The sequence below is a fragment of the Drosophila virilis genome, chromosome 5 (genome assembly GCF_030788295.1).
Source record: "Drosophila virilis strain 15010-1051.87 chromosome 5, Dvir_AGI_RSII-ME, whole genome shotgun sequence".
Taxonomy (NCBI): domain Eukaryota; kingdom Metazoa; phylum Arthropoda; class Insecta; order Diptera; family Drosophilidae; genus Drosophila; species Drosophila virilis.
Window position 1 is genome coordinate 11,659,081 of NC_091547.1, and position 24,264 is coordinate 11,683,344.

The following is a 24,264-nucleotide window of genomic DNA, read 5'->3' on the forward strand; positions in this document are numbered from 1 at the left end:
TTGTTGTTCTGTTTGAATGAAAAGACCTGTATTATGGCGCATAATTAAGCGTTAGCAAAATACGTTTAAATAAGAGCAGCCATTGTGGCATGAATCAGCAGCATTGATTGTTGCAACCTGCTGCTGCTGCTGCTGTTGCCGGGAAATCAGAGACTTGTCTGTTGGCCCGATAAACGCAAGCTGGGAACCTGTTGTTGGCCCTGCTTTTTGAGCCCAGTGCACGCACAGACATAGTCACGCACTGGCCGGCTCCCCACACGCCCAAGATACCAAGGTTATCCAGGTTCCGGCAGAATTCTTAATTTATATCAAGCAGAGTGCAATATTTAATTAAAATTGAGTTGTTGCCTCTGCAGCACGTCCTTCAGGCCATTCCCTAAAAGGCAACAGACTGTCGCAACTTCATCTGGCTATGTATTTGTATCTCAAGCTGTATCTGTAGCTGTGTGTTGTTTTGTGTGCTTATCTGCCGCCAAAAAGACAGAACAAACACGCACGCACATCCTGAGATTGGCTTTTTAAACAAGGCTCCGATTTCTAACTTGCTCCAGCAGCAGCAACATCTGCCACCTTTTGGCAGCCACTTTCTTGCTGACTGCGCACATTAGAAGTTTTCTGGTTTTTGTGTTTTGGTATCTTTCGGGTTGGCGAGCCTGTTTTTTTATTATTTTGCCAAAATTGGTGAAGACGGCAACGTTGCCCAAATTGTATAGAAAAAAACGTGCATTTAAATTCACATTTTCAGCAGTTTATGCAACAGACAGACTTTGTTGCTACCCTACCGCGAGATACCCTGTACTGCGGATGGCGAAAAATATACAACGTTTAACATTTGTGTAACATATGAAATTTCTCGCTCTTATACGACTTGCAATTGGGCTGTAAATGCTGAGCAGAAGCATATACATATATATATATGTATAATTAATAGGGTTAAACAGGCCGTCTGCTGTCTGCTACAGCCTCATTACAGACTCTTTTACTTAGTTTAAACGGGTAAAGAGCATAAAAACTTTGCGTTCTGCAAAGAAAGTGTGCAACAACAACAACAAGAGCGCAGGCCACATGAACTTCGTGTGTGCCTGTTTGGCTTCGTGCATGCGTTTGCGGCTTCGGCTCCCCCACGAACATGAGGAAGCCAACAGACAGCGGCCGTTCTAGTCTCTGGTTGCGCCGCTGTCAGTCAGTTGCGTTCGTGTGATTCACGGCCGCGCACACAAAGACGCGCTTCAAATCGTATACGGCGCGCAAAGCTCTCAAGCTATCTCTCACTCCCTCTCGCACACAACGTATTCGCAATGAAAAGCGAGTGCGACTGCGTCTGCGTTTGCATTGGTTCTACGGAGAGCGCTGTTACAGAAAAGCTGTTGGCGAGCTTAAGCAGAAAAGGTGTCAACGTCGACGTCGACGTTAACGCAAACAGCGAGCGCAAAGTGTATGGGTAAAAACAAAGGCGCAGTGACAAAGAATAAAGTGAAAAACCGGATGCAAAATTAAAAGCATAAATCAAAGAAATCAAAGAAATAAAAAAGAACCAATTCGAATGCGAAAGCTACAAGACTCTCGGCTCTGGGCTCGGCGGCGCAGGAAATGCTGCTGGCATTTCAAAATGACCGGAAATGCACTGAAAGCCCCAACAGCAGACACGCCTGCGCTTTGGCCATAAACAATTTGAAATGCCGTTTGTAACGAACGCTAGCAAAAAAAAACTTTAATCAAATATTTAGATTGAAAATACCTGCGGCAGAGCTGATCAAAGTGCGATAAACAGAAATTCAATATATCGAACAACAAGTGTTAATTATCAATAGAAACTATTGTTTATTGCTGCCATTTTTTTTTTTTTTTTGTTTTATTTTAATAGACTCTTTGATGGAAATAAAAACCGTTTACGGCTGCAGCATTGCAAATTACCATTTTGCACCTTTCACGTGCCATAAAAAAGTAAAAGTTCTAAAAAGAACGCGCCCGCCGAGAAATGTTTAGCTTTTTATTTTCGCTTGCATGTATGGCACTTTATACATACATACATGCACACATACATGCATACATATATGTATGTATATGAATATAAATTTCTTTCTTTTATGGCCAACGACACGCGTCGCCTTTCTGGATGAGTCAGTATCAAAAGGCTGGGCAAGAGCTCGGGTCCAGCTTCAGGCGCATAAAACATTGCTGCCGCTTGCTAAGTAGTAGCAGTCACTAGCTCCAGCTGTGTGTGTGTGTGTGTGTGTGTGCGGGATGTGTGTGTGTGTGTGTGTGTGTATAATCCATCCCTAGTTTAGCCACAAAAGCGACACAAACAAACAAATAAACCGCAAAATAAAGACGAAACAGACGCAACGACAGAAATGTCTGTGCGGCTCACACACACACACACACACGCACACATGCTGAAATTTCACCACCACCCCTTCCGCCCCCGTCGCGCCTAGCAAGTGCAAAAAGGCGCTGCATAAAGCAAGTATCGCATTATGAAAATCGGCCCCAAAGCCATTTCGTAATAACATTTAATGACACACACATATGCCTATGCACACATACATGCATATACACAAATACTTGTGTGTGTGTGTGTGTGTGTGTGTGTGTGTGTGTGTGTGTGTGATGAACAAAAACAAAAAAGATGAAAACATAACGTCATCAGCGCCGCCGGCTGCGTTGATTTTCCACAAGCGCCAAACGAAGCGTGCAACCAAATAAAAAACAACAACAAAAACAAAAATCAGACAATAAAATACGACAAAACGGGCATATAAATCCATCAGATATCCCTTAAAAATGGCCAGAAATGACAAATCTTTCAAAATCTTGATTAAAGTTTTGATTATTCGATACGACAATTATAGGGTATACTTTAAAGCGAAGCAACTCAGCTCAGCTTAGGTTCAGTCATTGAACCCAATGAATTTCCAATCAGCATCAATTGGCATAAGTACAGCAGACACCAAATATAGCGTACAGCTTGCCTTGCTGTCTGGCAAATGAATTACATACATGTGCAGAGTGTGAGACGAACCCATTGGCTGCTGTGCGGGGTATTATTTGAAGCCAGAATCGAGCACAATACGTTTTGTGTATTGTATTTCGAGGCAGCTCTTGGAATAAACGAATATTCCATCTATTAATAATCCAACATCGTATTGCCAGTTTAAACAGACCCTGGCGCGGATTGATTTCGGTCTGGTTTCATTTTGGCTGCGCTGCGGGAGAGTTATTCGACCAGGACAACTATATATGTACATATATTTTCATGTGTGTTGCATATCGTTTTCTATTTATTTCGTTCAGTTTCGTGCAAGTGCTGAGCAGAGTTTTCGAGATAATAGTGAGCGTTGTAAATGCTCGAGAATTTCATAAATAATATTTACTTAACTGCTGCATTTACTTATAGAGTGCTACGAGTGCATGTGATTTAATAGAATGTGCTATTTTATTTTCACACTCAATTGTTAATTGTTAACAAAAATATTGCCAGTGACAGCAAAAACAACAACAGCACATAAATCAAACGATCTACAAAAACGCCATAATATCAACAAACATTAACACTGAACGCTTCGAATTAACGCTTTGTATCATGGATATGGACTTAAAAGCCTCGAAACGCGCCGAAATTGAACAATTTCTGTTGGGTAAGTCAACAGCAACTAAATACATTAAAAAAAAAAACAAAACAATCAACTAAACTGTAATCATTAACTATATAAACAAGTAAGAGGTTCTAGTCGAGAGCTCCCGACTAGGGGATACCCTGAACTCTCTTCTTCCAACATCAAATGCATATTAGAAGCTATATGTCCAGTTTGGTGACTCCAAACTCTAAAAAAAACAGAATATCGATATCGATTTTTATCGAAACAAACTCGATCTGCGCAGGCATTAGGAGCACCTATATCTAAAATTTCTCTAGCTCTTATAGGTTCTGAGATCGTTGAGTTCATACATACGAACAGACGGACAGACAGACAGACGGACATTGATGATAGGGATCCCTACGTATTCAAAAAGGTAAAACATTTTAAAATCAGACATTATTTACCCGATATTATGATTTGGAACCTCGATTTTGAAAAAAAACTGATGATTTGGAAGAGCTTATCTCATATCTCGCGTGGAGCTATGTCGTTTTGGAACTTCATATCTCCGCTTGGAGTTATGTCGTTTTGGAACGACATATCTCCGCGGGGAGTTATGTCGTTTTGGAACGACATATCTCCGCTTGGAGTTATGTCGTTTTGGAACGACATATCTCCGCGGGGAGTTATGTCGTTTTGGAACGTCATATCTCCTCGCGGAGTTATGTCGTTTTGGAACGACATATCTCCGCGGGGAGTTATGTCGTTTTGGAACGTCATATCTCCGCGGGGAGTTATGTCGTTTTGGAACGTCATATCTCCGCGCGAAGTTATCTTCGCGGGGAGTTATGTCGTTTTGGAACGACATATCTCCGCGGGGAGTTATGTCGTTTTCGAACGTCATATCTCCTCGCGGAGTTATGTCGTTTTGGAACGTCATATCTCCTCGCGGAGTTATGTCGTGAACGTTGATTGATGGTAGGGATCCCTACCTACGGGCAGACGGACAGACAGACGGACATGGCTAGATCGACTCGGCTATTGATGCTGATCAAGAATATATATACTTTATGGGGTCGGAGATGCTTCCTTCTGCCTTTTACATACATACAAATACAATATACCCTTATAACCATTTTTAATGGGTTCAGGGTATAAAAAGGAAATAAACCAAATGAGAGCTGGTTGTGAGCGACTTGTGAATACCCTGTTAGCAGTTCCTAACTGCTTAAGTTGTCCTAGAAATAAAGTTTTGCTTGCGATGTGTTGCAGATCATGTGTCAAACTGTCTGTAGAGAGAAGTCTTAACATCAATTATAAAAGTTTATGGCCCAAAAACATACTTGAGGCATATTTGATGTGCCTAGCTATCGCATATTTCAAATATACCCATATAGAATAGAGACATATATTAAAATAACTAAAATAAATGTAAATATAAATAAACTTGACCCGATGGGCTTAGTTGTTGCCTCTGTGGAAGCTAGTTATGCCCATTTCATGGTCGTTTCATAATTGCAGGGTATACAGAAAAAACCAACATCATTTAAGAATTATGCGCACAGCTAGACTGAAATTAAAGTACATACATCTATATGTATATCTGGCATTGTTAATTAAGCCCAAGTTTGAGCAAAATTTCGTATGAAAATGTACAAATTCATGCTCTTGCTGCTCCGCCCGCAGGGCATATAATTTTCGTGTGCAGAAACATTAATAACCCCAGACACAATATATATACACATATTTATCGATATCTGGAGCCGAGAGGCCGAGAAGCTGAGGCTGAGTTTGTGGCTAAAATAACTCTTAACTTGGCTAAGTTTAAGGCGCTTTGTTCTTTTCGTTCTCGTGTTCGTGTTGTATATATTTTATTGAAACCTTTTTGGCCACTTTTTCGCCGCTTTGTTGTACATTTGTTTGTCTGTATATATATATATGTGTAGAGAGAGAGAGAGAGAGAGAGAGAGGCCAAACTGTGGCCAAAGCGTTTGTTTTAAGCCCTTCTCTTAACGCGCCTGTGAGCTTCAATGCCAGTTGGCTGGGTATATCGATTCAATGAGGTCGTATGCAACAGCTTATACATAATGATATCTCTTATAAATAAATGTGATTTATACAGTGGCAGCAAGTCAATATTGTACATTATTTTTGCTTTTTTATTTTTGAACAAATATTTTTAGTATTCCCTTTTTTTAATATCTTCTCAATTACTAAAGAAGCTGTTGACCATAACAAGCTCGAATAAAATACAATAACTCGTAATTTGTTTTTATAATTAGTCATAATATGAGGTTTCTCAAAAGATATCTAAATTTTTGAAAATTTAAAATCTTTTTTTTTTAAATCAAACTCAAATTTTTGGTTGAAATTTTTGATGCCTATCAAAGTTTGCCTTTGCCTTTGTCAGTTTCATTTTATGCCTGTTTCTAAATATACAAAATATGTAAATTCTGGTTAAGTTTTAAAAATGAAAATAAATCTTGTGCGCAAACTGTGGAGTACGTAAGCCCTTTTGAGAATGTGTACATTTCGCTGATGCTCTCTTGTTTTTGTTTTTATATTAATAAGAAACGGAGCAGCGTATTTGGAATTCGTTGCAGCTGCGCTTTTTTTCGGCTACTTTAGACTAATTACGTTTTGTCTGGACAGCGCTTTGCGTGTTTCAATTTTAACAAGATTTCTTGCAAACTTCTTTGGCATTATTTTTGTTTTTTTTTATTTTTTTTTAATATTTTTTGTTGTGTGTTCATCTTTACCGTTAAACCTACTTAAGCAGCGACAGATGCGGGCCAGCGGGCGGGGGGAGCGAAACTGGAAACTGGACTGTTGAGTGAAATTGGTTTTAATTGCCGCGGTCAATTCGCAGTTGACTCTTGCGAGACTTTTTATGAGGTCATAAGTAGCTGGCGACTTGAATATACACTTTAGAAGACTTAAGCTTCGCATGAGTCACGCCCAGCCCAAGCTGCAGTTGCCCCGCCCTGCCCAGCCACGCCCCGCGCTGCTCTGTCTTGCTGGGCATTTATGGAAATTGCTGTGCCGTGTCATTAAGTTCAATTTAATGGCCAATAGTTGTCCATATTTAGCCATTAGTATTGTAGCTCAACTAATTCTGTATAACTCAATCGCTTCTCCCTCTTCTTCTTGGCAGATGTGCGTGCGCACTTTCGAGCCTCGCTGGCAACATCCGAGTATGAGAACACCTCGAATTTGTTTCATGTCACAGCCGCCGAGCAAACGCAGGAGCTGCTCCAGCGCTGCGACCAGCTGCTGGCCAGCATTGCAGACGAACAGTCGGCAACAAAACCAACAACAACAACAACAGCAGCAACAACAGCAACAACAACAGCAACAATAGCAACACCAGCAACCAGCTCCATTAAATTGAATGGCTGCAGCGACTCTGTGGAGAACAAAGTGGGCGCTGAGACCGGTTGCTATCTGGCGATGTTGTCCTCCACAACAGCATCATCATCGGCAGCAGCAACGACAAGCTCGTCGAGGAACTCATGTGAGTGCCAAGTGCCTGGCAAGGCCTATATGTTTATGTAGTTATCTTGGAGCAGCAGACAGTAATTGTGTTTAATTGCAGTGTCCGCCTCGCGGGAGTACATCGATATAAGCAGCAATCCATCGCTGAACAGTGATAAAGACCAGCAATCGGAACTGGAGCAGTCGCAGCCACAGCAGCTGTACGATGTTTGCCAGGCGCCCGGCGAGGAGGAGGAGACCCAACAGGTCTTTGCACACGAGCTGTTCATCAATTGCCCCTATGCGGATCTGCCGGCTGGTCACTTGGCGCTGCAGCGTTCCATCAAATACGGCCAATTGCATCGGATCGAGAAGCGTCTGTTCTTTGACCAGAGCAAGAAATATTATTGCGGCATACTGAACGATTGGATGCTCTGCTATGCGGATGGTCCGACCTCATGCCGGCCCAGCAGCAGTCTCTACCTGAAGAGCTCGGCCATTGAGATTGAGCACTTTGGTGAGGGTAAACGTCGTGAGGTTTGCTTTCAAATCACAACAGCTGATCCCGGCAAGAAGTTTGTATATCAGGCGAACAACGAGGTCGATGCCAAAGAGTGGATACATGCCATTGAAGCGGCCATCCGTGGTGATGCCATTGCCCAGGCGACGTTGAAAACGTTGCGCAAGCTGCCCACGCCGCCGGTCATGAAGAGGAACAGCTATACGCCCACAGCCACATCAGCAACAACGGGAACGGGAGCGGGAACAGGAACAAACGACAGCATCTACGAGGAGCCATCGCCCATATATAACTTTGGTGAGACGGCAACGACGCCCCCGCGTCTGCCCGAGAAGTGCAACAGTCCGAGTGCGCTGGCCAAACGTTTCGAATATGATATACCAAAGTGTCCACCACAGCCGCTGGTCATGGACGATGAAGGAACGGCCGGCGGCGAGGTGGAAACCGCTGAGCTGCTCAATGGTGGTGCTGTTGCTGCTGCTGCTGAGCTAAAGGCACAGCCGCAAGCATCCAGTCTGCATGGCAGCCTGGCTATGGACTTTCAGGCCAAGGTGAAGACGGTGCACAGCGAGCTCTCTAGTCAGCTGACGAGTCCGGAACGTCTGAAGAAGGCCGTCAAGAAGACCTACTCATGCGGCAACAATGAACCCGAAATGCTCTCGCTCACCAATCCCACGCTGGGCAACAGTCCAGTTACACTCAAGGAGCAGAAGAAACAGCGCAAATCGCAAACACCCCAGACGAGTCCACAGAAGACGCCCGGCAAGGACTGTGACAAGCTGGCGCGCAATTGGTTTCTCAGTCGGCTCAACAAGTCCAGTCAGGGCCCGAACACACGCTCGACGTCCAACGCTGCCAGCAATCCCACCACCAGCACACCATCGAATGCCAAGTGCAAGCAGAGCGAAAAGGAGAATCTGCTCAATGGACTCGATCTCTGCGATGGCAGCAGCAGCAGCTATGATGGAGCGCCCAACGAACAACAGCCGAGCAGCAATCCAACATCTCCCTGCCTCAAGTCCGAATCCAAGAGCAAGGTGAACATGATCATCAATCAGTTCGAGAGCAGCGGTCACCTGTCCACCATGTTCAGCGTGGAGGCATTGGCTGCCAATGCATTGGCCTCGCTCACCTCCTTCTGCGAGAGCGACAACTGCAACAACTATGAGCCCATCATGCCGCTGTCCACGACGCCCAGCAGCTTTCTCAAAAAGGTATAGCTGCGGGGTGTGACTGGTGTCCCGCAGCTGGATCATACATGCATATATAGCACTTATACACATCTATCCATATACATATATATTTAATTAAGGCTAGCGACAAAAACACGCGCACGCACATTTTCATGTTTATCTTCAACATTGACATAAAATTTTAATATCAAAACATAAATTGTTAATATACATACTGCAAAATGTATATGAGTGTGGGGGAAGTTGGGCGCGCGTGTGTGTGAGTGAGTGTGTGTGTTTTAGCCGCACAACAGCTTGAAATGTAGAGGTAGTTTCTGTCATGCTGTTGAGCTAGCTTTACACTGGGTTTTATCAAAGCGAGATTATAAAATAGATCTAGTTATTAGATTTACGTAGTCGCACGTGTCGTATATCGTGAACTGGGTACACGCAAATTGGTGTTGTTCTCCTGATGAGATTCCATTATGTTCAGCAGAGCCAAGCGTTTGCGCTCATCGGGCACTAGCACCAGCTTGTACGGCGATTCCTTTGAGGCGAACAGACCCAGGACACGCTTGCCCTCGTTCCGTTTCACCTTGAATTGTACGCCACGTTGAGTGGCCTCAATCGATTCAACTTCATCCCACTGATACGACCACAAGGACTATAAACAAATTAAGAATACAAGAATAATTTGCCCAATTGTCATTAAACCGAGGGTCCACTTACCACCCAAACGCCAAACATATCGTTTCGTTGTGTGTAGAGCATGCGATGATTGGTGATTATCAGATACTCTAGTTTTTGTACAATCTCCTCACAGTGTATAAAGATGTCGGTGCTCGCATATTTGCCCTTATCCAGCTCCCTGCAACGAAACAATGGGCATTAATAATTTATTTATGATTCTTCAAATGTCCGGCAAAGCTGTATGTACTAAAATGAATCTCCCAGTCTTCGCATAGTTCTTAACTGTAGATTAACAAAGATAGGGTTGGAAAATACACTCCGTTCGCGGTACACAACACTGGGTTCTGATATACAATGCTATGTGTTATCTGATATCTGTTATCTACAAGGCATTTAATTACCAATAATATCAATTGAACGGTTAAAATTAAAGAAGAAGATCCGAATTTAAAATTGGCGCTTAATACGGCAAGTATTCAATTTCGACAATTTTAAATTTTAACAAATCAAAAGAAGAATTCTCGTAACTCTACTTGTTTACTTTCAAAAGGATATTCTAGTAAAATGCCTACTTTATGCAGCTTTTTCTGCCTCATTTGTGTTTAGTGCTTGCGTGTCATAGAAACCTACTTGAGCATCTTGTTGCCCAGCGCCTCGCTGTAGCAATAGGGACGCAGGACATTATCGTAATGCAGGAAGCGCGTCGGACGCAAACGTTTGGCATCCTCGCTGCCGACAGTGGCGCGCTTGACTGCTTCGAAGCTGCCGCTGGCGAAATCAACCACGCCAGCGGTTGGGCGTGCTACTAGGCCAATGGCGCCCTTGCCCAGACCCTTGAAGAAGCCTTGGGCGCCCTCCTCGCGTGCACCATGGACGGGCTTGGTAACCACTCCAGTCACGCCATCCACAAATCCCTGCGTGAACAATATATAAGTTAGTTGGCTATTTATTTAATCGTGGATGTGCTGGAACTCACCATGACCAGTCCCTTGCCGCTTCGCGCCAGGCCTTCATGGAAATTCTTTGGCTTGTTATGCATTCCCTGACGTCGTTTGCGTTGATAGTCGTCATCGAAGGTTAAGGCGGCCAGACCCTTGCCCATGGCACCAGTGATTCTAGTTAAAGAGCACAAATAATTAAACCCAAGAATCCAAGGGATACTAAAGTTAAGAATTACTTGGACATGGCGCCAGCAGCGCCGCCCACTGTGTGGCCAAAGAGAGACTTGACACCCAGCACTAGACCCTCTGCAAATTCACCTGGACCTTGGATGGCACCCTGGAAGGAAGATCAGAGGGATATATAAGATGAACCAAATATTGTATCATTTTTATAGCCCACCTGGAACGGTTCGTAGAACAAATCTTCGACGCCCTTCTTAAGACCGACAACCAGGCCATAGGGATTGCCCAGCACATCGAGACCCAGAGCCAGCACATAGAGCTGCTTCAGCGCCTGGCCCGTATAATGTGAGGTAACCTCGCTAACGAGCTGATGTTGTGTGAAGAACTGATATTCGCGCTCGAAGAAGGCTAATCGGAAGACGACATCGTTAACATCCGTAAGCGTTACGCCCACACCCTGGACCAGCCTGCCCAGGAAACCGGGCAGCGCTTTGGTATCGGAGCCAGCCATAGAGAAGCTAACATGTATCTTCAGTGGACTCAAATGCAAGTTATCATAGAAATTCTTTTGCTCCTGTTGCGAATGTTCCTCAAAGAATGTAGAAAGCGGCAGCTCAATGGAGTCCACGTCACTGCGGAACAATTTGGCTGCATGTTCATCGGTCACCTCGGAGGCGAACATTTCAGCAATGGCCGTTAGAAAGACTATATCCACCTTAAAGTGGAACTCCTGAATCAATATGGTTGCGTACTTATATTGCTTGACCTCCGAATTAGGTATTATGCGCTGCACCATGCTGCATTCAATGAAGGGCTTCATTGTTGTGGTTGTGGCCACGCTCTTGGGCGGCGCTATGGGCGCCAATACTACTGGGAATATGGGATCAAGGAACTGATTGTCCACCTGTATGCGATTAATTTTCACATGCAATTGATTTTGGAACGGTGATGATTTCATTGACACCCAAATGGCTGGATAAAAGTTGCGACGCAATCGCCGCTCCACGTGCTTCACAAGTGTCATTGTGCCAAAGTTGATCTACAAGAAAGCATGGATTATGTGACCATATGTATATAAATATAAAGTTGTTGCACGTACCGGAAATTTGTTATCCAATGCATAGGTCTGCACATCCTTGACTGCCTTATGCACCAGATAGCGCTGATATTCGGCTTCAATGAGCTCTGATTCATGTATGGTCAGTTCCTTGTAGCGTTTCTTATTTGGTTTTCTGGACTCCCATATAATGCCCGAACTGGTAACGCCCAAATAGAGTATAGCCAGGCCAATCTCATTGTTAACCAAAGAGAAACCGATACCGTGTATATGCAGATCTATGCTACGAGTGATATTTTGCAGGGCAGCGGTGCTCTCGGTGCGCTTGGCAATCGCTTCGACTTCGGTGAAGAGCAGCACTCGCTGCATTCCGTACAGGAAGGACACCCAATAGGCCTTGCTGCCGTCCTGTAAGCTGTGTAAAGAATATATGAAATAAAGTCGCTATCTTCTATTTGCATTCAACACTTACATGACATTATCGATTTGATCGCGTTTCAGATCGGTTTCCTGCTTGTCCTTGCCAAAGATTAACAGCTTGGGCCCCGTTGGATCACCCCAGGCGTACAGAACGCTATGTTTGGCTTTCAAAATATTCTCGATTTTTGTGTTCTTTTCATAGTAGACAATATCTTTGGTGGTATGATTGATTATCAGGCCAGGCGCCTCGGATGGCTGGTATTCGGTAAAGGTTAGATAAATGCCACCCTCAGTGGTCTGTACATCCACATTGACGCCACCATAGCGGCTGTCATGCAGCTTGAGCAACGTGCACGTCACCTCGGTGTAGTCAAAGGCCGGCGTTGTTTGATTGCCCACGCGCACAATTAGCTTGTGTGTGGAGTCGTTTTTGGGCCAGAGAGGCTTGTATTCCTGGGGTCTCAGTATTAGCCAAGGATCGCCAGGACGTTTAAGCTCCTGCAATTCGATCGTGTACTTGCACTTGTTGTGCACTATATAGAAGGGTATGAACGTTATCTGCTTGGTCAGCGAGTTGTGCGTCAAATGGTTGTGCACGCCAATTTGATAGCTCTGATCGTTAGCATTACAGGTGACGCCACCAATTGAACCAGCCACATCCAGCGGAATTTTCTCACTCCACTCGCCGCTGTCGACGCGAATGGAGGCCTTCTTCTTGTCAAAGAATAGCTTATCGCGGAAGGTGAACAGTATAGGACCGGAATATTCGGGCGGATGATACAACACCTCCACAGTCGAGAAGTCCGTTTTGTAGGTGAGCATCATGCCCGTCTTGTTGATCATCCAGTAGGGGCTGTACAGTGTCAACACAATGCTTCCATGCCGATTATTAGCGCTGTCGAATAAAATTCAAATTTAATATTGAAATATGGTTTAAATTATGAAATTAAACTAAAAGCACAATAATTAAATTACCGCACATAGAGATCCATTTCCATTTTAAACTCAGAATCGTAAGATGCAAATGTCCAAATGGATACCCCGCTATCGCCATTGGAAATTTCAGTGGCATATGACCAATCCTTCTCAAGATATTGTAATAACTGTAAGCAAACATATAAAATGATTTTAAGCAGACTTTACAATTAGTTGACGAGGGGTTCATTGGCCAATACTTACGCGCACCACAAGCACACTTTTTGATTCCTTTCCCTTTTCAAACATACGCACTGTTGGCAAATGCAGCACGTGTCCGGGATTGACCTCCTTCTCGCCATAGTCAAGGAAGTCCTCTTTTTGAAAGCGCTCTAAACGTGGAAGCTGACCTGAATCGCGTACTGGCTGAACTGGGGTACTTTGGCGACCCAGGCAACCAGCCACAGAGACTTTAATGTCAATGGGCAGAGAATTGAGGAGATAAAGTGGCGGACGTAGGTGAATCGTATAATATGCGCTCAGTAGCCGATACTTTGAGGTGTTCTCAAAGTAAATCTCATGCTTTTTCCGTCGGACATTAATGTTGAGCGGCTCAAAGGCATCGATGGGATCGCATTGCACTTGATGCGAATAGTTTTCATCAGAGGGATATGCATTCCAGACAAAACCCTGAACTGACGTTCTGTACCCCTTAATCGCAAAGTATAGATCTTTGTAATCTGCATATATGGCGTGCAACGGTAAATTAAAAACTTCATTAGGATTCGCGTCGCCCACAAGGATTATGCTGTTATCAGTCTTCCTGCGCCGATGCACACTGATTGGTGTGGTGAAATGATTAACGATCTAAACAAAAATAAACACATGAAAGAAGGTTGCAAATGCATAAGCCAAGATACGCACGCTTATAACGCCATGTATGTTAATTATGGTAGTGCCATATTCCAGCTTAACCTGTGACACAATGGCCCACTGCTCCTGCAGCACGTTGCGCTTCAGCGGGAAATAGCGCGTGTCGGCCTTACTAACGGGCAGCACAACAAAGCTTTTGAGATCGGGGATCTGCAAGTTAAAAAAATTGCAATCTCATAATCTTAAATCTCATAAAATTGAGCATATTATATAGTTTACCGCCACATAGAGATTGTAATCTTCGGCCTGTTCCTCCGGTACTGTGCTCAAATCCTTAGTTTGCAGGTAAGCGCGTCCGCCAGACGAAATGGTACACTCTTGTATGTCTCCGGGATCAACCCTTTGGTCATTGGATTGCGAATTCAAAATTATTGAATTGCTACCGATATTCCCACCGCGATGCGCTTCGTGGAGAGTAAAGATACCTTCCGTCAAATCCAATGTAATGTCAAAGCCCGTATCATTCTGCACAATATACGGAGCCACAACGTCTGGCTTGACCAGGCCCTTACTGTCGATGGCCTGTGAGAAGGCCTCGGTCAGTTCGCTGATCAGGCTCACGCATGTTTTACTCAAGGTTATCTCCAGATTCTCATTGGAATGTATTCGTATGTTCATCGTTTGCTCCTCACAAAGTTCATCAAATTCGTTTTGTGACGTTGCAATGTCCATATCGAACTGCAGTTCCCATGGTATATACTCGCTGACCCCGTTGCGTCCCACCACTTCGTTAAGCTCAATAATGGGTTCCCACTCAGCCAGGAATTGATTGTAGTAGTTCTGCAAATATTCAATGTTTAGTAAATGAAGTTCAAATGTGTTATAACAGAAGTCCCTACCATGTTGAGCGTTAGGGAGCCGTGAGCGGTAAGATTGCGGCTCCAGTTATTGAAGACAGCCGTCATGCGTGTGTCCAGTGAAATAAGCGGCTTTGTATAGTAGCCCATGCCAGACTCAATCACAATGGTAATGCTGGGCACCTCAATCACACATTTCTCAGTCTTTTGCCTACCCCTAAACTCGCCTGGAGGATCCAGTTCAATCGCTTCGGTGGCCTGTTCAACTTTTGTAAACCAGTAGGTTTTTGAATGGAACGCTTTGGGATGCCAGATTTTTGAATAATCCACAGCATCTTTTTCTATGGCAGCTTTCTTAGCGGCACCGCTTGTAATGCTCACCATCGCCTTATTCAAAAGCTCAATGGTGGCCGGCGATATGTTGATGATTATGTCACTGAGCTTCAGGCTGATGTGCATGCCCTCCTCCTCGGGTGTGGAGCCCTGAAGACTAATAACAGCCGGATGTAGAATATAATGACGCGTTAACTCGCGACGCTCCGGCAAGAACGAGCACATATATATCTTGAGCCCATCAATTTGACCATTGATAAGCTGCTTGTCACCAATCGACCGATAATTGAGATGCGCCTTTGCCTGTTAGAATCCAAATATACTAACTGTCAAGCAACTAATTTAAAAAAATTCAAAACTTACATTAAAGATAATTGCACTGGTATTAAGATCATCCAGACTCTCTACCAATATAATATCAGGCTGATCGATGTGAAGTATCAGATTCATTTTCTTCACTGAATTAATACTGGCTGCAATAGTCGAAAGGGGACCAGATAAATTATTGTAAAATGTGGAAATTATTAATTAGGATAGTTATCCAAATAGATAATATAATATAATATATAATATTGCTCATACGTGATAGGGTGCCGACTGTCATTCGTGCAGTCCCGCGTGCCGCTGTGTCCACAATTGGAGGAACTTTGGACTTCGGCGGTGTCTGATCTATTTCATTGGGCAGTGACAGGAACATTGTCAGCTTTAGCAGAAAATCAATGCAGACAATCAAATCGAAGCTCCGTACACGCACCTCGGCTGCAATAAAAATATATACATGTGATTAACATAAAATCTGGTAAATGCTGCTTCTATGTAAATTACCAAAGATATCGTTTTCTTTTATAATGGCCGTAACGTCGACCATGTAGTTGGGCTCATTTTGACAGGTCTCAACGATTACTGCCTTTCTGGACTTCACCTCATCCCAGTCCTTGCAGCTAAGATATTGTCGTATTTTGCTCCTGTTGGAAGAGCGCGTATCATCCAATTGAATGTTACAAAGGACAATGGAAAGACTGAGCGTGCCATTGTTCAGCTGGGTTCCCTTCACAGACAGAAAATAGATGCCAAAGCATGCCAAGCCGCTAGATTGTCCTAAATAAGATTCGGAATTAGCTAAGAATTTAATCGATTTGCCTTTGCTAACTTACCCTCCATGAGATTTATGACTACACCATCGAATTGAAAATTAAATTTGAGCGTCTCAAAAATCTTTTCAGGTTGGGTTGGGCTGGGTCGGGATGAATGTGTAGGTCGTGATTCAGAATACATGGAAGCATGCGAAGTTTTTTCAACAAACGCAGGCTCCCTCGGCGGAAACTCTTTGACCCCTTCGCCCAAATTACGACTCAATATGGACATAACTAGTGCATAGTCATCCATGAAGAGTGTTAGCTGTAATTGTAATTCGTTTTTTTTTTTTTTAATTAAATATATTTGTTGCATTCTTGTTTTTGATAAGCTCTACTTTACCTCAACAAACTTCAAATGACCCGATAGATTGATCTCTGGTATATCCCTATACCAACTGAATGACAGATTGCGTGTAACGCTTAATGTAAAACTCATTGGATCCATCATATTTAGAGAGGTCTTCATGCCGAGAAGAGCGTCCACATCTTTGTGTATAAGCAGAAATAACAATTAATATTATTATGTGAATAATAATACCCGAGGATTATTGAGTCCACTACTCACCATCAACTGAGGTGTCGTCGTTTTCATCCAAAATGATCACCTTGGTAATTTTGACATCTTTTAGTTGTACCTTTATCTCATCGATGACGGCAAGCTCATCCCTTTCAGCTACTGTCACCTCACTGGTGTTGTTTGTTATCTCCAGCAAGCCGAAGTCAATGGCCAGCGCATTTTTGCTTTGCGAGTCAACAGGTACGCATATAATAGGCGCCTTGATGCGCACATTTAGCTTAATGCGCGTCGCCTTTTCATAGGCATCGATTGCATTTTGTCGCGCAGATTGGGCAGCCGCGGCACTGGCTTGGGTTAGCGCCTGCTGGGCCGCCTGGAAATTGCCCAGGAAGTTCTGCCAAAAAGGAAACACCATGAAAATACCTTCAGATTGAATTGTTTGCACTTTGGCCTACCAAAACGCCGGCGACAAACCAGTTGAGGAACATTATTTTCATGCAGCCAATATCCACTGTAACTTTTATATCATCCGAGTTGTAGTCTTGCGTGAATTCCTTATTGTAGAGCACCACCTGGCAATTGAAAGCATCCTGGCCCACAATGCTCAATATCTAGAACCAGGATTTCAAAATAGTTTATGGCTGAGAATAAATTAATAGATGTGAACTTACTCTCGTATGTTTTGTTAAAGGATTTAGATCAAGCACCATAATATCCTTGAGGCCAATGTTCACTTCGGTGTAGGACTCCTTTAGCGTTACATTCGACACAAAGTTTTTCACATGCATCGCGGCCAGTGGGCGACGGCGTGTGGTTAGCTTAAGGCTAATCTCTTCGATATTGGAAACCATTCGCATTTTCACGCTATCCACGACACCGTTCTGCTTGGCGGCCTTGGGGCGACGTAAATGAACTTGTGTGGTTATTATTGTTTCGGTATCCTCTATTATGACTTGCAACTTGTGTTTCAGGCCGTCACCATCGCCGGCTGAGGCATACCGATCGCGTGGCTTTAAATTTCGATAAATCACATCAAGACGCCTCTGGAAATTGTTTGACAATTTCAACAGACGTTGCAGGCACTCCTGATGCAGCACAATGTTCAGGATCTCGAAATTGGCCACCACCAACTGCTCGGTGGAATTGTATTTTGTGCTAAATTCGGGTGAACATTTATCGGCCTGTGTATATGAGACTGTGAGCAGATATTTCAAATCCTTAGCATAGCCGGGCGTGTCAATGATGTCCAGCACTTGATCCGTATTATCTACACAGTCAAAGTGTTTGACATTTATACTGCCCAATCTGAAAGTGGAAAGGCAATAGATTAACTTTAGGTTTATTAACTTTATAATCTACCTACTTGGCGGATGCAACTGTTTCGTAGGTGCGCTGGGCCATGTATGCTTCTACCTGGAGCACCTTCATCGATAGTATGTGCTCCGAAGGACTTGAGAAGCGACGCATCAGCATATCTGTGGTAACTTCTTGCAATGATGTGTCAAATGTATCCCTGCTGGATATATTCTCTTGTTCTGGTGTTGCAAATGCAGTGCTTGTTGTGCCGGATGATGTCTCGCAAATCGCGTTCGACTGGAAAAGTGTGAGGGAGATTTCTTTTAGCGAGAAATTCAACTCGACATTGGTGTACTGTATGATTTCCTCCTGGATAACCGTATTTGAGGGAGGAGGCGCGGCGGTACGCTTCTTCATTTCACGGTTTAAAAAGTTAGAGATTGAACTGTGAGAGCGTGTCAGAATCGGCGCGGCTTTTATTGTATTACTCTGCGGCATCGGTATGCTAGTGGCCACATCAATTGCCTCCAGCATACGATCCTCGGTAAAGTTCAGCTGTACCGCTGGCAATTCAATATCGATTTTGACCTTGGGCATACGTGGATCATTGTCGAAAACGCACAACGCGGCTGTTATCTGCATCGATGTGGGCTGTAGCACATGCAATTCTGTTGAGACGGCCATGTTAAGCACACGTTGCCACTGCTCTTCCGGACGCACCACCAGAATTTGTACATCATTGATTTCCACAACGAATTTGTCGTAGGCATTTTCCATAACACTCTTTAATATTTCACCTCTTTCTTGGCCCTGAGTGTGCATGACTTTAATCTGGTCTGTGCGATGGTGGGGCTTCGTTGTCACATGCACCTGGCCAAGGCTAAGTACAACCAGAGATTTCTCTTCGGCCACATAGAGGCCGCCATGGGGCACCACTATAATGTTGGGCATCAGCAATATGTCTGCATCTAACACGGATTTCTGATCAATAACATACTGCATGCCCGTGGCCGAGCGTTCCTTGATGCCGACTAGCTTAGAGGCAGCTGTTTCCTCGAATCTCGATAAATTTACATTGCTTGGTGGTTGAAAGATGCTAATGAGATTTAATATGGTGTCGGCATCGTATATGATTTGCAAAGGACGCGCGACAACTTTGACACGTTGATTGCATTCCTTATCTAAGGGATTCGTTTCAAAGAATATGTCCAGCAGATTGAATTCATCGGTTGTTATGGACTGCACAAGCATGGGTGTGCGATTCTCACGAGTGAGACCCGTCATCTTGAGCTCCTTCATGCCGGCTGTCAGGCTAATAGCTTCAGCGGCTGGTCGTTGTGTAATCGATGCCGTGGCCATTGAAAATTTCAACAGTATTATGGATGGCAAATTGAAATAGTCAAATGCGCTGCCCTGTGTTAAGTCGACTTCACGCAGCTCCTGATATAGGCCTATCTCCAGTGCAATGAGTTTGAAGTTCATTTTTATGGCCACATAGCTTTCAGGAACATCTCCTGGCTTGGCGTTCTCCTCGTAGCCAATGGCCTTATACATTTTGGCCTTTTCCTCGGGCGTCATGGCGGCCTCAAATTTGCGTACTATAAAAAGTGGCGGCATAACATAGGGGTTGTAATATTTAATGCATTTATATTACCGAAATTTGCACCAGTATCGTCGGATTCGTCTTTCTTGGCAGTATCACCGGACCACCAGCCACTGAACCAGCCGGTGGATGTCCGTGGCTCATTTTCTTGTAACTTGGCAATGTCAATGTTCACGCGTTGTCGTATTAGCAACAGATTAAAAACATCTAGCTTCTGTTCCAGCAGACTACACGCTTCCAGCAGAATTTTGGGCGGCTTTTTGTTCAGCTCGCGCTCTTTGTATTTCTACACAAGCAAATGGACACGTTTCGGCTGTTATTAGAAGTTTTTGTCAATTGAAACTTGTGTTCAAAGCTTACCACTGCATAGGTATTGCAGAGTTCGCGATGTTGCTTGATGTACTCCCAGTTCCAGGTGCGATTCACTCGACGCACATCGTGCTCGAGCACAGCAGTTATTGCAAACTTCCACCACTCCCTGTAGTGACCCTTATAAGCTGTGTGTGTGCAGATGTAGAATTTAAGAGGAGAACCATAGGAATATCATCCTGTTGCACTTACGTATATTGTAAGGTCGATATTGGCGATAAGGCAGACCCAGCTGCATACGATTCATGGAATCAGCTAATTGCAGAATATTGTGGAACTGTGTATTAGTCAAGCCCACATTTAGGGTTTCCATTTCCAAACTTAAATCAATCTTGGGCTTCTCAAAAGCCGGCACATCCAGTTCTGGATTCATGTTAAGCTTCAGCTTGGCATTGCAGGAAATGGGACCCAGAACTAGGCAAAGGTAAAACAAACTGTTAGCAGCTATAAGCCGAGTTCCAGCTGACTCATTTACCATAAAAGTAGCTTGCGGGCTTATAGTCCTTGCGTGCTATACGATCCTTGAACGTGTCAGCCAGTGTGTTTTTGTCCTGTTCCGCATAGAGCACAGCCTTACAGTTCATGTAGACTGCCAGGCAGGAGAGATTCGCAATTTTAAAAACCTGGGGCAAACGCTCCGTCATATAGCACTTGTCCCATTTGCTATCCGTTGTGTAGAGCTCCAGCTCATGTAGTGTGATGCCAAAGGAGAACGGACTGCCCGTCGTTGTGGTATCCTCGTAGCGCAAATGAACATTGCAGATTTTTATTTGCAAATTATTGACAATTTGTGCGGTCAGTTTCTCTGTGAATCCAGCATCACCGCGTGGCTGGTCTGAAAAACAACCGAGTGTAAATAAAATAGCTCTTATATTATGGCTGTGTTTCTAGTACCCTTCTGCATCTCCCTCTTGCGTTCTGCCTCCATAGCATCCAGTGCAGCCATTTTGGAAGCAAGCGCATATTTGGCCTCCTTTTCGGCATTATAGCGCACATTATTGTTGGGCGTAACGAGCACATAGAGATCATCGATATCAACAATCACTGGCTGGCTGTACAAATTTTTCCAGGGTATTTTCAGCACCAGTTTACCTAAATAACAAAGAGAATGGCATTAATTGAACAGTTTGTTAACATATGTTTTAATTATTTGACTTACCCAAATAGCCATAGATAAGCTGAACGGGCAGATCCATGCTATCCAGCGCATTGCTGCGTATCTTGAGGTTCTGCAAGACCACATCGCCTTGAAGAATGAAATGAAATACATATATATATTTATATATATATAAATAGACAATAATTAGTCATTATGCACTCTATTATATTATGCGATTGGCAAATTGATTTATTACAGCAAATGCGTTGAAAATTGTGCAAATAAACAAAAGAGTTAGCGGTAAAAGTAAGACCCACAATTTCTATATATATTGTATGTCTGCATGCATATATATATATATAAGTATATACCGCACCATATCAGGCACACATGGCTCTATAGCGGCTGCCAATTGGCCGTGCCTGGCATTTCGATTGTTCGTTATGCCCGGAATGCGAAGAAGCGCGTTTAACCTCAGGCAGCGCATATTTTTTATTAAATTACGCATATGGGTCAATTGAGTTAACGCTCAGGAGAGCTGACTTACAACGCCTACGCAATAGACCCCTATAAATTAATAACAATCGATTCCTTCAATATTGTATACAATTGCCGCGATAAGAAGTTGGAGTGTTAAGCAAATGTTATTTCTAAGCAATTAACTAATTTCATAAGTCAGCAATGTTTTAATCTTGATTTCAGGTTCTAGATACCCTCAAAGGAGCTTTTGTTCTGCTAAACGTGTGTAAAGCTTTGATTGTGTCTATAATATCTATATTTTTTCTTGCTAGAAATCATTAAATTGATTTAATAATAATGCATACAGTAATAACAATTTTGAATTATTATTTTAAAATATATTTGATTTTATATGCAGACGCGAGCATGGAAAATATAGATTTACGGCAAGGTGTTACAGCGCAAGGGGAATATATATTACGATTGTTTTTCTCTCGAATCTTTTGAGCTCTTATCGCCAGCGACTGGCTCTTATCAGTTAGCGGCCTAAATAAGAAAATGTTCTTGTAGAGGGTTATAATGTTGACAGTTGGCACGAATGAGTATATACATATACATATGTAGATTCGTACATCTGTCTGAGGAGAAAGAGCAAATGCAAGAATTCTCTTCCAAATACAATTTTAAGAAACTATTTCATCTGTACTTATTTGTACATATGGCTAGCTTTTATATAAATCTTTTATAACCTTTCAACCTATATCATATAAACTTTTATTTGACAATGATATTATTTGTCAGAGCCGCATTATGTCATCAGGTTCAAGTTCAAATATGTTTGGCTGTCATTGGAGCTGAAAGAGACGAAACAAACCAGTTTCTTGGGGTTTACATGCCACATTAGGATGGGCAGGGCACATAAAAGTGGTTGGATTAACTTTAGCTTCAGAGTCGAAAAAGTTGTTTAGAATAAATAAACAATTGAATAGCATTATGTATCTGCCTAGCGTTGACTGTCTAATATATGTAAATATTTATTACTAAAGGCATTTTCTTATGTATCTATATAGAAGTTATGTCAACTTTTTAATAAAACATTTTGTTCAGGCTTGGCACATTCATGTCATGAACATCAACTAAAAAGGCAAACGTTGCGTTTTATATATTTTTTAATCGTGTAATTTAAGCAGCTGGTTGATAAACGTTCTGGTTTCCCTCATATTATGAGCAAAACCAAGAAATAATACACAACTACAGACTGAACAAGAAAGACGGCAATTATTTGCACGCCGAAATTTGAATACCCTTCCAGACAAATGGTTAACGGCTTTGTGATAGCAGAATTTTTATCAAGATGTTAAAAGAAAAACAAATAATTTAATAAAAAGAAACTCACTTTTGACTGATTCTAATTTATGTTAGATGTATAAATGCCAAAATCGCGTAAGATCTCATATATATTGTTTATGGGATCGCAGCAAAATTCAAATACCTTTAGAAAGTGTATATAAATACTGCTGAAACCACATAAGTGTTGCTAGAGGGGCATGAGGCAGCAGCGGAAGCAACAGATAAACAGCCGCGAAGAGCAGACGCATTCCCATTCACACACAAACAAACGGACACGGGAGAGCGCGTTCTTGCCGCTCTCACGCCCCCATGCAAATATTTTGCAATTGGGTCACTGTGCAAAGCCTGAAGGATAAGGTCGTGCACAGACATGATGAGATCGAGAGCAATATATATATATAGCGTGGCGTTCAGTAATTAATTATGCCAAATGCGCCCGTTGCGTGACAATTAACTGTGCTGACTTTAGTACACAGTTGGGAGTAGTTTTTTGTTATAAACTCACCGCCCCAGATGCCGATTTTCAACTGTTTGTGATCCAAATTCTCGATGTAGTCACCCAGCACCTTGTTGAGCACATCAACCACCACGGCCTCGAATACCATCCTGAAGCCGTTTTCGCGGTCGCAGTCGCCGGCGTCGGAGCCTTAAATGTGCCGTTGTCAGCGCCTTTCAAGTCCAGCTGTTGGCAGCCAAGAAATCGGCTGCTTATTGATTTGTAGTCTTTCGTATGTGTTTGTTATTGTTTAACTAATTTGCGTGTGTGTGTGTGCGTGCGTGGATTTGATGAACGCTCTCGGTTTGTATGAATTTAGCCTTTTCTAAACATTAGAACAGAAACAGAATGGAAATGGATTTGTGAGAAAAAAATAAAACTTAGCGCAGATGATGTCATCACCAACAACCATCGGCAGAAAACACAACCAAAACATGCCAACAGAATAGGCAGACACTGTATTTAAATGATTCGTCAAGCATTACAACAATAAAAACAACAAGAGCAAAGCATTTGGCATTATTTTCAAGTATTACGTTAATTAGCGTATGTTTGTATGTGTGTGTGTGAAAACACCACTATAGCCGATATGAAACCACGCGATTATTCCTTTTTCTTGCGCACTTTATATCACTGCCTTTTATTTGCCATGCATATGCAAAGCTTTATCTTAAATAACCAAATGGTACAAAACAACAACAACACGAAAGAAAATTTACCTTGCACAGTATTACATTTTCACTGCGCAGTAAAAAAAACACGCGCAGCACCGACCAGCGATGGGACAAAACTAAACTCTGAACGGCAACAGCTGTGCTGTGGGGCCTTTCAGGTGACTGGCGCTAGAGTCGCTCAATGAGTACAGCAGCGCGCGCTCTCTCGAGCACTCTCTCCGAATTTAACTCAGACAGCGAGTGGCATGG

General features: G+C 43.1%; 2 protein-coding genes across 4 annotated transcripts; one reads left to right on the top strand and one right to left on the bottom strand.

Moving 5' to 3' along the window:
- The first annotated feature begins 1,192 nt into the window (after nucleotides 1–1,192).
- On the top strand, nucleotides 1,193–9,955 carry blow (blown fuse). Of its 3 annotated transcripts, none has more exons than XM_070210363.1 (4): nucleotides 1,193–1,441; nucleotides 3,398–3,638; nucleotides 6,736–7,095; nucleotides 7,177–9,955. In XM_070210363.1, the coding sequence occupies exons 2-4, from the start codon at nucleotides 3,584–3,586 to the stop codon at nucleotides 8,793–8,795; spliced, it is 2,034 nt and encodes a 677-aa protein (XP_070066464.1). In that variant the 5' UTR covers nucleotides 1,193–1,441; nucleotides 3,398–3,583; the 3' UTR covers nucleotides 8,796–9,955. The 3 variants fall into 3 exon arrangements, with proteins under 3 accessions (XP_070066464.1, XP_002050335.1, XP_015029242.1); XM_002050299.4 differs by having other exon boundaries at nucleotides 1,193–1,435; XM_015173756.3 differs by lacking the exons at nucleotides 1,193–1,441; nucleotides 3,398–3,638 and adding an exon at nucleotides 5,952–6,082.
- On the bottom strand, nucleotides 8,912–24,162 carry Vps13 (vacuolar protein sorting 13C). The gene is made up of 30 exons (XM_002050298.4): nucleotides 24,061–24,162; nucleotides 23,351–23,666; nucleotides 21,097–21,183; nucleotides 20,832–21,029; nucleotides 20,413–20,772; nucleotides 20,130–20,351; nucleotides 19,929–20,065; nucleotides 19,620–19,854; nucleotides 18,033–19,563; nucleotides 17,341–17,974; nucleotides 17,125–17,280; nucleotides 16,718–17,063; nucleotides 16,493–16,638; nucleotides 16,171–16,414; nucleotides 15,842–16,114; nucleotides 15,599–15,775; nucleotides 15,380–15,489; nucleotides 14,726–15,319; nucleotides 14,106–14,666; nucleotides 13,878–14,036; nucleotides 13,218–13,820; nucleotides 13,014–13,141; nucleotides 12,091–12,933; nucleotides 11,661–12,033; nucleotides 10,779–11,600; nucleotides 10,615–10,715; nucleotides 10,414–10,552; nucleotides 10,068–10,351; nucleotides 9,477–9,615; nucleotides 8,912–9,411 (listed from the first exon to the last, which is right to left on the bottom strand). The coding sequence occupies exons 2-30, from the start codon at nucleotides 23,448–23,450 to the stop codon at nucleotides 9,157–9,159; spliced, it is 9,957 nt and encodes a 3,318-aa protein (XP_002050334.1). The 5' UTR covers nucleotides 23,451–23,666; nucleotides 24,061–24,162; the 3' UTR covers nucleotides 8,912–9,156.
- Between the last annotated feature and the right edge of the window lie 102 nt (nucleotides 24,163–24,264).